This window comes from Lepidothrix coronata, unplaced genomic scaffold, assembly GCF_001604755.1.
Source record: "Lepidothrix coronata isolate B3197 unplaced genomic scaffold, Lepidothrix_coronata-1.0 Scaffold56, whole genome shotgun sequence".
Classification (NCBI taxonomy): Eukaryota; Metazoa; Chordata; class Aves; order Passeriformes; family Pipridae; genus Lepidothrix; species Lepidothrix coronata.
The window spans coordinates 754,676-769,230 of NW_016690236.1; the positions used below are offsets into that span (position 1 = coordinate 754,676).

Genomic DNA, 14,555 nt, shown 5'->3' on the forward strand with positions numbered 1-14,555 from the left:
ATATATAGGTTATAAAGCAGCTAAATGGAGTCTGAGCAGCTGTTTCATAGAGGCTACTATCGAAACAGTTACAACAGTATAACTAGTGCAAGCAGTGATGAGGAGCTTTTAGATGGAGCAGGAGTAATTATGGATTTTCAGACCTCTGAAGATGACAATCTCCTCGATGGTGATGCGTCGATTGGTAAGTTTATTTCCACTTAAAAATTTTCCTAGGTTGTATTTTTATTGGTTGGTTGGTTTTGTTTGTGTTTGTTGCTGGTTGTTTGGAAGGATTCTTTTGTTTTGTTTTTAAATAACCAAACCATTTTCTGTTTTGCTAATCTGTGCTCCAGACAGATGCTTTAAACCTCAAAGTGGCTGAACATTTGTCCGTGTGCTTGCCTAACAGTTACATTGTATGAGATGACTTCTGAGATGAGGCAGATATTAACGTTCTTCTAACAAATGACAAACTTCCTGTCAAATAGAAGGATGGCTTTTTTGCAGCTACCTGGTCTTGCTACACTGCAGCAGGATTTTGGAAGTCTCGTTGTCTTCAATATTTCCACGATGCAGAAATTAGCAGCCTATTTTAATTGTTACTTGTGGAGATAAATCTGTTTCTGCTTCATTCAGCTTCAATTCTGTAAAACAGAGGCAAAAGCCATTTAAGTAGAGGTGTTGTAAAATGCAACAGAAAACACTATATGAGCTCAGCTTTTGACTAGGTAAAAAGTTGCTAAGAAAACTTTCTACTGTGAACACTGTGAAAGCACTGAAATAATACAAAGAAAGAACTGGGAAGCTCTTGCTCTCTTTTTTTAATTTAAGAAAGCAGCTCATGGAGCGAGAGCATTAACATTCTTTTAGCAATAGTCAGAGAGGTAAACTGAGAGAGGGAAAAAAGTAACGTCTGTGAGACAGTAAACTTGGTTAAATGTATACTCTGGTCACTTCCTTGTATTTGTTTAAAATGAAACTCAGTCTCTTGAGTTTTCTTTTTTTAGAAAAAAGAAAAAAAACCTTTTCCTCTCCCATTAACATTCAGTTGTCTTCCTTCCCTGCAGTGTGCCTTCCTTCATATGTTTTCCCTTTACCGCACTTGGCAGTTGGATGTTGGCATTGTACTGGATAGTTGTGCCGTATCACTATAAGCATCCTTACCATCTGCATTCCTTCTGTCTAATTAGATATGTCTTGAATGTGCAGTTATTTAACTTGTATACCAGTACAGGTATTACGAGCCAGGACACCTTCAATCTAAATAAAAATTCCTTCTGGGACATTATGTGGAGAACACCAGCTCTTAAATGTTAGGAAATTATTAGGTGAACAACTGACTTCTGTATATAATTCTTTGTTCTGAGTATCTGGCAATTTTAATAAAGCAAGTGCCTTGCTTGTCTAACATAATATTTACAACCTGTACTAAAAGTCTGAAGCTACTCTGGTTATTGTTTATAAAAATCATTTCCATCGCTTCAAGCATAAAGGAGAAATAAGTTTGCACTGAAACAGTTTCAGAGCCAGTGTTCTGCCCTTTACTTGCTGTGAAATCAGATCCATAAATTGAGTCCAAAGAGATGAGGTGGTTGTTTTGTTTGCATTGTCAAAATCAATGCTAATTCCAGTACATGCCAGCAGCTCCTGGCTGTTGTAACACTGAAGTATTAGAATGTGCATTGGTACATAAATATGAATGTAATTTCTTTCCTGGAATTTAATTTTTTGGTTATGACGTAGCACCTTACCCCAATTCTGGACTCTTAGTAAGAGGCAGCAATAGTAATAAACCCTAGTATTTTATTTAAGTGAATGGTGATTTATGTGTCTCTATACATGGAAAATGTTTTATTGTACAGTAAATCATAGTAGATATCTTAGTAGTAGACCAGAACATGGTGTTAACTTTCTTTTTAAGGTGGTGATAAGAACATACTTCCAGAAACGTTTCAAATAATCTTGCATGCAGGAAGTGAACATCTTTGTCTGTCATTCCTTGGGTGTCCAAATGTGTCAGGTGGTTTTTCTTTTGTGTTTTTAATTCAGCAAATCTCATTGACAAGACCAAACTAGGGCTTCCTTGCATATAGCCTTTTTGTAATCCTCTGTTACTCTCTTAGCATCAACTGGTTGGTTGGTTGGTTGGTTTAATCATTATTATTATTTAAATACTCTTATCCTTTAGCACTATTTTTGTTTTGTTAAGTCAAGTACACATGAATTCATAATACAGAATCTGTCCCACCTCCTGAGGAAGGGCAGGACCATCCTGGTAACTGCAAGATCACATGCTTCTTGACATTGCAGACCCTCCAGAACATGATGTGAATGCAGAAACCTTAGGTTTAGCTTTGTGCTTTAGCAAGTGCACCCTGCCAAAATCAGGAACCCTGTTTAAGAATATAGTTTGTGTTTTAAGTCTCTTGGACTGGAAGAATTTATAAGCCTGGTATCTTAGCAACATGAACATAATGGCAATAATGTATCTGTACTTTAAATGATTGTGGAAATAATGTAGTTAAATATAAAGCTGCATAGCTGCAGAATATAAACTTGTCATACAAATGAGCACAGACATGAATTTATCCAATCTGGATAAGTTGCCACGGACGATATAGTGTGCATCATAATTTTACAGTTTATGTAATAAAATATAGAATCACAGATTTTTTTAAAAAATCAAGACCTTGCAGTGAGAAGAAAATGAAGGATTAAGAAATAGTCTGTCTTTATTTCTCTTCTTTTTTTTCAACTAATGAAAATGGAACCAGAAACTGCACGTGTATTATGTAGATAAAAGGCTAAAAATATGGAATGTCTAAAGTAATTGTAGTCTTTCCCCTTTGTTGAGAGGGCAGTAAGTTAAGAGAAGAAGTCTGCGTATTTCAACAGGCTTGCTAAGTCCCTTGGCTCTCAGGACAGCAATTCTGAAAGCCTGCACAGTACTGCTATTCACATTTCCACTCATACTTAAGTGCTTGACTGAAGCTTACAAAGCTATTGAGGCTGTTATACAGTGGTGAATATGCTTTCTGTTGAAAGCATGTGGAAATTGGATGATGCTAGGAAAGAATACTAACTTCATATACTCCTCGTCTTATGTGGGAAATTCATTGATACTATATGGGACTGAACAAATGAACATTAACTGAAACCAGTCTTTAGAAAGTTTTATCACCTAGACCTCTATTTTTCTTTACTATTTAGTTGATAGTGAGTTGTCTGTTTAGTGTCATGTCTTATTTGAGAGGTTTTGAGGAGTTCCATATTGGGGATTCACCATTATCTTAAAACCAATGCTGAACAACAACCTGGTTTCTCTTAACACCATCTGTAAGCATGTATGTGACTGTCCTTTACTGTCTTATCTGAGAAAAATACATAAATTGTGACAATGTAGTATTATATGCTAAATACATATATATATAGCAATTATGTAAGTAGTATGCTCTGTGCCTGTTATGTTCTCCAGTAGCTGCATAAATGTCAGACTTTTAGTGGCAGTATTATGGAGAACAAGTAGGTATTGTGAAATTGTGAATTCTTTGAGCAGTATGTTTTAACCTGCTAAATAATTAAATTGCTATGCATGCGGAGGCTCGGATGGCTTGTACCGAAGCCCTGCCTAGAAAGCATGCTGCTGCCTGTCAGCTTTGAACAAAACTTGCTTTTGTTGCTTATCAAAACTAATCTCTTTGTAATACTGAAGTTAGTGTCTTTCCTTGTTAAACTGCTGTCTAATGAGAAGTATGGTGACATTATACTGAAAAGGAAGTATCTGCCTCTTGTAGGGAGGACAATACATGTACAGGCAATATATGTAATTTATGGAGGTCATTTTTATCATAACTTATCTGTTTTATTTTTAGACTGTTGGCCCGGCTTCTTGCTAGGTCAGTTTAAACGTATTATACTTACCATTGCAAAGCTATCAGTTCTTTAATAGTTAAGTCATATAAGCTAATATTTACTGGTTTAAATTTTACAGGAGGAGAGCTATACTATTTAACTTTTTAAAAAAATGTTGCACTAGGATAGCTCATTGCTTTCCATCAATTTAACAGAAGGAAAAAAAATTCTTTCTAAACAGAAATGAAATCTCCAGAATTGAAATATATTATCAGATTAATATTTTAACTGTGGAATGTGATGAGAAGATGAAAGTTCTTTTTCTTTCAACATTGTTTTGCCTTGCCTGTCTGAAGTTTGAGAGAGTCACAATTCTTGGCAACTGGCTGGGTTTGAAGGGTATAACAAGTGTCTTCAAAAGTTCAAACTCTTTCCTATTATGGCGTAGTGAGGTGAAACTGAGAGATCTCCATAATTTTAGTCAGAAATCAGGGGTGTTTCTTAGATAAGAGAGGACTGCATCAGTTTTCACTATCTTTTATTTAAGTGTAGGGCAAGCTCAGGAGGTGAATTTTTGTACTGTTAGACTGCAATTTTTTCACGGCACTTACTGAAATCAGATGATTGAACCTTATTTGCAGTAAAAATGGTTTGCAAACAAATGATCTCACTGGTATTTACATTTCAAGGTACTTTGATCTGTGTGTGGGAATGTGAGTCCTGAATGAGCTTGCATTCTTTTCAATAGCTATAGAGATTCCTGCTTCATTTGAATGAGCTTAATTGCTTATATTGTGAGTTCAGCGGAGACAGTTTACAATTTGGCATATGGTGTTAACATAAAATTGGCAATACTTAACCTTAGTATGACAACCTGTAAACTGGTAATTCAAAAGCTGCTGCTACAGCCGTTACTATCTCCTTGCAGTGACAGCAGTGCCGCTGAAAAAAAAGAATATGCCAACAGGTCATAGTGTAAAACACTACAGCTCTCCCGAACTGTCCTCACCCATGAGTTGGAGTCCTTCACCTAAAGAGAGAGACCCAATCAATCAATTTTTGGTGCCTTAAATGCCGACATTAAAAATATGATAGAGTAAACTAATATTATGGCATTATTTGAGGAACAGAATGCGATTTTCAGCAAGAACAGGTGGTTCTATATAATCAAGAAGTTCGTACCACATGAGAGGTTAATTTTTCAAGCAAGGCCTTGTTATCTTTTCCATCAACACGTTCATGGAGTTGCACATGTATGCTTGTTTCTATTTAGCTATCGCCCTTTATAAAGAAAACAAAGAATAGAAAGAAAATAATTTAAAAAGTTATTTCCTGCATAAAACCCCCTTGAGTTCCTGTTATATTCTTTATGTGTGGAAATTGCACTAACAGATCCTTCCTGTTGTCCACAGCTGATATGAAAAAGGGTCTTCAAAGTTGTTTTGCACCATTGGCATTGGTTTTATTTTCCATCCATGTGGTATAAAACTGACTGAACAGTCATTATGACAGTTTGATGTACCTCTTTCCTAAATTAGATAAAACTTATTTTCCAAGTTAGCAGTGTTTGCAGTAAAGAACTCCTTAAACAAGGAATATATTCATCCTCAATGATGCCGTACAAATTGATACATAAGATAACATAACTTGCTCTGATCACAAGGGCAAGCATGAGGTGCAGCTAGCTCATAGAATAGTTAAATTGTCAGTAACTGGTTATAATTTACTTTTTTCTAGTGGATTGTAGTTAGGCTGCAGACATTTTGCCTGTAATCCATATTACTATTGCAGCTGAACACAGGATATCTGACAGTATCAAACCATGATTTCTTTTACTTTTTTTATTAGTAATGCATGAGGTTGATTCTGTCCATCTGTCTGGAACAGAAGTTGTTATACATCAGGTTTGCATGGGCTAATTAACTGGGCTAATTAACAAAGTACTTCTTCAAGGATTTCAAAATTTCTGTCAAAAACAATCCCAAAATCGAGTGGAAGATTAATAGGTTAAGGAGAAAAAAATGTTTTATCTTAGTTCTTTGATGTCATTCTCAAATGAGTGAGTTGCAGGGAGTATCTGTTTATCACATTAGTGATTTCCTGAACTCTACTGTTTGGGTTTGGGGGTTTTTTTAAATTGTATTTATTATCCAAAATGTAAGTTCACTTGATACTGTTTTTGTTGAACAGCCTGTAATGATGTTGCAGTGTTAGACTGGGCCTTCACATTGTAAATGGATTGGTGTGGCATTAAGCTTTTTGAGGGATGAAAATTATGGCAATATGTATGTAGAGTTTTAGTAACCAATTAGTTTCTTGTTCTCTTAAATGTTTGAAAATAAATACTTATTGTTTCAATTTCTAATAAATGCTATGGTGAGTTCTTTGAGGACTTGTTTATAGAATATGAGAATTTTGTTGCTTTTAGAAGTCAGCCCTGCCAACAGTCCTTGAGTGGTCTCACTAGTCTTTCCTGTCAAAGTTTTATTTACAAAATTAGGTTTCCTCATCTTCTGAAGCACACAAACCTGATATTCTGGAAGAAGATGAATCATAGTACTAATAATCCATTCTTTCTGCCTTTCTGATATTGTATAATCTTGTTGGTTTTCTTCTGCAGCTCTCCTGAAGTACTTAAAGCACACTGGCTTTGTCAACAGATATTGCCAAGGAAGTTGTTACTGGTGTAGTGTTATTATAAGTTTGTCCTTCTCCTAGACAAACCATATGAATAGCGTAAAATGAAGGAATGAAAACAGAGGAAGTGTGATGGCATATATGTAGAAAGAAGAGTCTGAAGTGTAAAATAAAATAATTTAGTATAATGTGTGCATGCAGTCTTTAGGTACTAAATAGAAAATTTTTTGCTACAGCTTTAATAATATTTCACATATTCATTTTAGCTTTGATTTTTTTCTCTCATGTCAGCAAAAGAAGGCGGATAGGATTTTATCCAAACTGATATCAGGCTGTACTCTTGTTTTCTACCTTTGAGAACATTCTTGCTTACCAGCATTTTAAAGTGAAAGCTTTTCATCTGCTTGGATGAAACAGAAATGTTATTCTGAAAGAGGATATCATGATGTCCCTGAAACATAAGAACAGCTGTACTGGGTCAAACCACAAATCTGCCTAGCTCAGCATCCTGTGTCTGACAGGAGTCAAAAGTCAGTGCTTAAGGAAGAGTAAGAACAGGGTAAGTGATAAGCACCTGAGTACTTGTACACAAGTTTTTGTGTAGATGAGGGCCTCTGTCGTCTGAGTGATGACTTTTAATTTTAGTCTTTATCAATGAATTTTTCTTCAACTGACTTTTTCTCACTAAAGCAATTCTATACCACTCCTTGGCAAGCTCTGATAGCTTAGCTACATTTTATGTGAATCTCACCACCTTCTTTCCTTTATTTTGAACCTATATCCAGGTAATAAATACTGCTGAGAGCAGTTATAACTGCTTGACTAGCTTAACAGTGGCACATGCATTAGCATGGTTTGACACATGGACTCCCTTGTCACTCACCCCACCTTTGTATGGCATAAATGCTTAAGCTCTTTTTTGTTTTTATTTTCATTTACAGTAGCAGTTGTAAAAGTCTTTCTGCTAATACAAAAAGTTTTAGGGGGTATTATTTGCTTATTGAAGTGAAACTGCTGTTGATAGAAAAAGGTTTGATATGAAACTAGGACAGGGTGACCTGAAACTAGGATGACTTGATTGTTGTGCCAAATACACATACCCTGAAAAGGCCTATCATGTGGTGGCCATCCACATGTAGAAACTAACAAGGATTAACAAAGGGATAGCATGGTGCTGTCACTGTTATTAGAACAGATGGTGAAAATTTTATTTCCATTGCTACTTATTTTTTCCTCTCCTCAGTTACCTCTTTTTCAGGTTAAGGTATTGTTTGCTTGGTTGGACCTTGCAGCTGTCCTATACTTTGGATCCTCTTCACTGCCCCTTTCTGAACCCTTTCTGTAACTTGAGGGGTCAGAACTTCACACAGCATTTGGAGAATGGGCATGTCATGGCAATGTAATAACAAATTTATTCTGACCACTACTAAGTACTGAGTTCATAGTTTAATAGTATTCAAATATAGCTGGCACAGCATAGTATTATGTATTAACAACATAAAGAATTACTGTTGGCACTATGTTCACACAGCTTACGTATTTATGGAGAAGGTGTAAAATTCTTGAAGATAGAAAGTAACCTTAACATATATATATGACTGTCATGGTTTAGGAATGCTACTTCCCAGTTTGGTTCTCCCACTGAGTCTTTCCAAACCACACTGCTGCTGGCTCACTGCACCTCCTCATCTTCAGAGCCCCCTGCTGTGGGCAGACCAAGAGGAGAATTGGCAAAAGGCAAAGATCGTGGGTTGAGATAAGAACAATTTACTGGAAACAGCAATGAGATAACAGTATTAATAGCAAAAGCAGTGTGCCCTGGCAGTCAGGAGGGCTAACTGCATCCTGGGGGGCATCAGGCAAAGCATTGCCAGCCCATCGAGGGAAGGGATTGACCTGCACTGGTGCGGCGTCACCTTGAATATTGTGACAGTTTTGGTCGCCACGATATAAGAACAATATTAAGCTATTGGAGAGTGTCCAAAGGAGGGCAACGAAGATGATGAAGGGTCTTGAGGAGGAACTGTATGAGGAGCTGCTGAAGTCACTTGGTCTGTTCAGCCTGGAGAAGAGGAGACTGAGGGGAGACTTCATTGCAGTCTACAACTTCCTCATGAGGGGAAGAGGAGGAGCAGGCACTGATCTCTTCTCTGTGGTGACCAGTGACAGAACCCGAGGGAATGGCCTTGAGGGGAAGGTTTAGGTTGAATATTAGAAAGAGGTTCTTTACCCAGAGGGTGGTTGGGTGCTGGAACAGGCTCCCCAGGAAAGTGGTCACACCACCAAGCCTGACAGAGCTCAAGAAGCATTTGGACAATACTGTCAGGCACATGGTGTGACTCTTGGGATGGTCCTTTGCAGGAGGACCAGGAGTTGGACTTGATTCTTGTGGGTTCCTTCCAACTCAGCATATTCTGTGACTCTGTGAAGAGTATACAAAAAGACAGTGATTCCCCTGCAAAAATGCTCAGCAGAGCCCAGCCTGACTCTACTGCAGCCATATTTTCCCAACTGGAAAGGAACATCCTTCTTCTCAGAAGCGAGAGAGACAGAGAAAGACGTTTTTCCCTGCCCCTGGCAATGATGTAAGGTGGTATTGAATAACATAATGTCTTACCGTGCCCCCTCCTGCTGGTCTGGGCCGGAACCAGGACAATGACATATCCAGGGAGGAACACATGTTGATGCTATGATTTTATCCCCTGAACAGCAAGTTGGACACAGGTGCCAACGGTAAACAACTCTAAAACAGAATAAGGGCAATTGAGCAGATAAGACCTATTTCCTTATATGCATTTACATATGAGGAAAAACAGAACAATTTCAGCAGCAAAATTTTGGCTAGTCTAGGAAAAGGGAGAAGTGAACTTCAGGGAAGGATGCCAAATCTTCCTGTTGATGCATTATAACTACAGTTTTAGCAGATTGGAGTGTAAGGAAAAAACACGTATGTAAAGGTGAAAATGTACCAGGACCTTTTTTCTTAGTAAAAGCCTACCCTGAAAAGAAAAAGATCAGAAAAAAAATGATAGAAAGTACTTAAGAGGCTTTTAAAGAATAAGAGAAAGCAACTCTTTGCAGAAAATAACTTGCTTTTTTTCTGAATCCTCCTTGCATGATTAATAGTAGAAGTAGATATTTTTATTGTCAATGTAAAACTGACAAAAAGAAAAGAAAGAAAACAAAAACTAACACCCACCTTTTACAGCTTGTAGCTATATATAGTCTGTTATGTCAACCATTTTCTTTTAAAGTCTTTGGGTTACAAGTCAAGGAGTGTGATGAACAGGCCCAGAAAGAAGTTAAAAGAAAACTCAGAGAGTAGTCTTGCTTTCACTGTTTTGGGCCAAGATGTCACAGTAGTCTTTAGGGACCAATCTGGGGTTTTTTTCCAATTTATTTTTGGTTTTAGGTGTTAACATTGCATAATGATTTTATTATTTCCCCTTTTTTAAGTCTATTTCTTTCTTCTCCTGCCTTAAAGTTTTGCATAGCAATGGGGAGCCTTTACTCCTGTTTCACTGATTCGAAGTGAAGGTTCAGGCTTGCTCTGAGGAGAGGTCAGTCTCAGAACTGATTACACAACATGCTTGCAGCTATATGACCTGTTGTGCTGCATTCTGTTTGCTTCCATTGCTATCTCCTGTGTCTGGACAGTGAATAAAAGCACCATTGGAAGTTATACAAAACTGTAGGAGTGTAATTCAAGAACCTGTGGTTGGCCAGTGAAAAAGCGAGCTTATTAGGCAAGAATCTAGAAGAATGTGTTCTCTGGTGGGTGAAATGATTGTGAGCAAAATTAAGTAGCTAATTTGTGGGAAACAAGCAATTGTGAAAAAAAGAAACTATGATTAAGAAATGGGTTTTTTTTATAATAAAAGGCAAATAGAAAAACGTTTTACTGTGTATTACTGCTGTGTACTTCTCTCTGTTTTTTTTCTGACATCTGTGTTGTTTAAACCTCTTCTGCCTTCAACTACTCAACAGCATGTGCTACAAGTTTTTCTTCCACTTTTGCAGTATATTTGGTCTAAAATTTTTCTTGTTGTCTATCTGCCTCATTGAGGCTTTTGATGAGGTGGCAGTTGGAAACAGGTTAATGGAGTCTTCTGTATATAGCCTGATACATTGATCATGCACAGAGTTCTAATGAAGGAATGAAGTTTGGGCCTCTGTAATTTACAAAGACTTTAAAAATAATTTATCTTTGATTTTTACTGTGTATTAATTTGAAGCTATCCATAACTGTACTTTTTTTCTCTCTTCCTCCCCCCTCCACTTCCAATTTTTCTGCAATTGTATCTTTGTTATTTCATCCTGGACCACGTCTGGGTGCCAGAACTGAGAGAAAGGTGCTTGTCCTTTTATCATCTTTCATGTTCCTACTGCTGGCTCTATGTGACCCGTATGGGAAAGCTGTATGATTTTATACACAGTGAACAAAGTCAGGCTGAAGGAGCTGCAAGGTCAGAAAACTTAGACAAATTAAGAGAAGTCAGGCAAGTAGAGGGATTAGACCTGGGCCTAATTTGGCTGCATGGTTTGAGAAGAGGTTAAATGAAAGAAGGAATTGGGATAAAAGGCAGGAGACTAAAGCTGGAAGGAAAGGAATGGAACACAGTAGGGTTTGAGACATTTTATGCATACTTTGGGCACCCTGTTGTAAATGGACGCTTTCTTGCCTAACCTTCAGCTGAAGGCTGAACCATTTCAGAATGGTTGGAGTCACTGCTTTGGTGAGTGCTTTGTTATGTAATATTTTCCAAGAGAACATTATATTCCAGCTCTGCTGAAGAAGCTTTAGTTTTGAATAATAATAGGAAAGAAAATGACAGTCAAGAGTCATCAAAATCTTTTGCATCAGTCACACTAACATTTGTAATTATCAGTCACGTTTTTGGCATCTCTTGTTACACTAATTAAATCATTCAGCCTACATTTGGAATTTCATAAAAGACACAATTTTAATTTTCACTATCTGGTGCGATAAAGTTATGTAGTCTGTCACCAAAATAAATCAAGTAATTGGGGGAATTGAGAGCATACGTTTGTTGTATACATAACAAGGTGCTTGACTGTCCTCTTTAAACCTAGCTTACTTTTTAATATGAAATGGTGGGATAGTGCTTCAGTATTAAGGTCCTCCCTCCAGCCTTAGGTAAGTAGGCTCTCATAACTCTGAGATACTCCCCTTCTTTTCACTGGCCTTGTTTAGTCACCTTGAAACACCTTTCCCTGGGTGTATCTGATTTGTCTAACCTCTGACTTCTTATATTGCCAGGTAGTTTATCTTGAATATGTGTCTTCTCTTTCCCTAAACTGGAAAAGTTAAGATGTGGAAAGGGGATTAAAGTGTCTTTCCTCATTCTTAGTGTGCTTAAGGGTGTGTCACCTGTATACATTCTGGTATTTTCAGAAAAATGGACCTAAAGTCCTTTTCTACAAAGACAGATGCATCTAAGTGATGGTTAACAACAGCATGTGCCTGGTGAGAGCACTCAGATGTGTGAAGTTATTTGGGCAGGGAGGATTTCTGGGATAGAGGCCTTAGCCTATAATTATTGTGATGCAATATGGAAAGAAAGCTGCTGTACAAACCTGCTGTTTACATGTGAGCTGTTCTGTGTAGTAAATTGGCCATTGAAAGGTGCTCTCAACCATTCAAAGTAAGACTATTGTAAAGCAAGGCTTTAGGCCTAACAACACGTTCATTATGTTATGTACTCCATAATACCCAAAATACTTACTTACCTAGAGACATAATTTCACTAACTAAAATTTTGGAATTTGCTAAACTTCTCAACAGAAATAACTGACATACTCTTTGGAATATAAATTGCCAGACAGTTCAAGTCAGGCACTTTTTCACACCAGTAGAAAATAAGTAATTTGGAAAGATTAAATTGTATAAGCTTTTAGATATTAAAAAAAAAAAAAGGAAAAAGACTGAGTTAACTAGGTCAGGTTAGTATGCATAGTATCTTTCTCTCTTGCTTAAAAAAACCAAACCAACACAAAAACCAAACCCTCTTTTCTTGGTATTGCAGGAAAGGGAATACATGCAATGGTAGTGGGTATGAACAATGAGAACACAATCTGCTGGTAATTGAGAAAGCAAAATGATAGCTCTGTTTTTTAAAAGTAGACAAAGGACTGCATTTGGCAGCCAGTCTATAAGCAGTGACCTGGGAGGAGCTGTTGCAATTTAATATTACATGGACTCTTGAAATTTCATGTAGCAAATATGAAGTTGTATCTGCTTTACACTGCAGACTTCCTGTCATGACTTTCCCTTATATCCGAAGTTGATCACATGTGCTCTCCAACAAGTTACACCCTTTATCTTTTCCAATGCAGACTGAATTTTAGTCTTGTGTAGAAATTTTGCATGTGTCTTAGTCCAGTGAACAAGTTTAGGTCAACAAGTGAGCCATTTCTTTGCTGTGACTGATATTTATTATCAGTTCTTAGACATTCCAGTCTTTCAGTAACCACATCAAACTCTTAAACTAGAGGTCATCTTCCAGACTTTGTTAATACAAGTCCTTTATATTCTTTATTTCATATTCTGTCAAATATGAGGCTGAATTTATAATTGTCTTCTATAATCAACATATAATAAATGCACTAATAGTTCATTCTGTAATAATTCTTTCTTCAGTTTACAGAAATTGCTGTTGTATTTCTTCCTGCTGTGAATGAGTTTTTATTTAAAGCCTTACAATAAAATTCCAGGCTATTTCCAGGTGCTATTGAGTTAAAGAGTTGAGAATGCATTTCTGTTGTACTTCTCCGTAAATAAGGGATATGGGTAATATAAAGTTCAGAGGTGCCTAGGTTTGTTTCTTCACAGGCAAACCCAAATGGTGATAATGCATGATAGCTCTGAAAGTCACACCACTTTCAGATATGCACGATCTTAAAGATTCTGTTTTATTGAAAAGGTTATAGGAGGCCACTCTTCAGAAGGCATTTGCTTGCATGGATGATAGCAAATGGAACCATCTGTTCATGAGACACCACCAGTATTTTAGAATTGATCTGTGGCTTAAGGGTTCCCTTTGTCTTGGAGATGAGATAGTCTTTAAAGTTTTGAAATATATTTTGCTGTATATTCATTCTTTTCTCTTTTCTCAGTTGTTTTTCCATCTGTAGAGATACCAGCATCTTCTCAATGTTTGTAGTGGAGCTGTATTTTTAATATTTAGTATATTTACAGGTCTGAAATGTGAAATAAATTTAACATTTCTTTACGTTGTACTCTGTGCTCAGAAAGACCATTTACTGTACACAGCTTGTAACACTGGCTTATAAAAGACATAACTTCCGTAAGAACACCCTTTGAAAATTATTTAAGAAACTAATGCATTTGAAAACTAAAATAGTTGTCTGTCTATCATGCTTATAGAGATGCAAAGGAATACCTAATAAAATTAATTCCTTGTTTACTGTACGAGTGAAACTGAAGCAAGGCCTTGGTGCTGCAGGCATGCAATATTTTCAACTTTGCTACCTGCTGTAGAGGAAGAAAAGGAAAAATAATATGCACATCTTCCATATGTATTTTGTTACAACTGGACCAACTATGGAAATCTCATGTAAAATAGTTTTCTTATCATATTTTCTTATCAGCAGTTGAAAGGTAGGACTAGTACAAGATCATACATTAAATGTAAAATTATATATGGATTCAATATGTAGTAATGCCTGTTTCAAATGGAAGCAATTATGTAGTCAGTTTAAGATTTCCTGTCTTTAAATACTGGCTGTTTGAAGTGCTTTGGTTTTGCCAAAGCTGTAACAGCCACTGCTTGATGATGCATCACATGAATGCCTTGGTTAGCATTCATGTGGGTTGTTGCCTGTTTTGAGTCTGTGACTTTTAAGGGAGGTAGAGCATTTTGTCAATGTGTAGAGTAATGCCAGCTACAGTGTGGACTTGTGTTTATTACGTCGGCTTCCACCCCCACCCCAGCTTTTTAGTGTGAATATAGATGTTACACAAGGGCCCCTAGTGGTCTAGTGGTTAGGGTGCAGGACTCTCACCACTGCGACCCGGGTTCGATTCCCAGCCCCCCGGGCAG

General features: G+C 37.0%; 1 protein-coding gene across 2 annotated transcripts in view; it reads left to right on the forward strand.

Moving 5' to 3' along the window:
• CLCN3 (chloride voltage-gated channel 3) overlaps positions 1 to 14,555 on the forward strand; it is a 73,143-nt gene that overhangs the window by 13,962 nt on the left and 44,626 nt on the right. For both annotated transcript variants that reach the window (XM_017816508.1, XM_017816510.1), the window contains exon 2: positions 9 to 184. In XM_017816508.1, coding sequence (XP_017671997.1) covers positions 25 to 184 — 160 coding nt within the window. In that variant the 5' untranslated portion in view covers positions 9 to 24. The remainder of the gene's footprint in view (positions 1 to 8; positions 185 to 14,555) is intronic.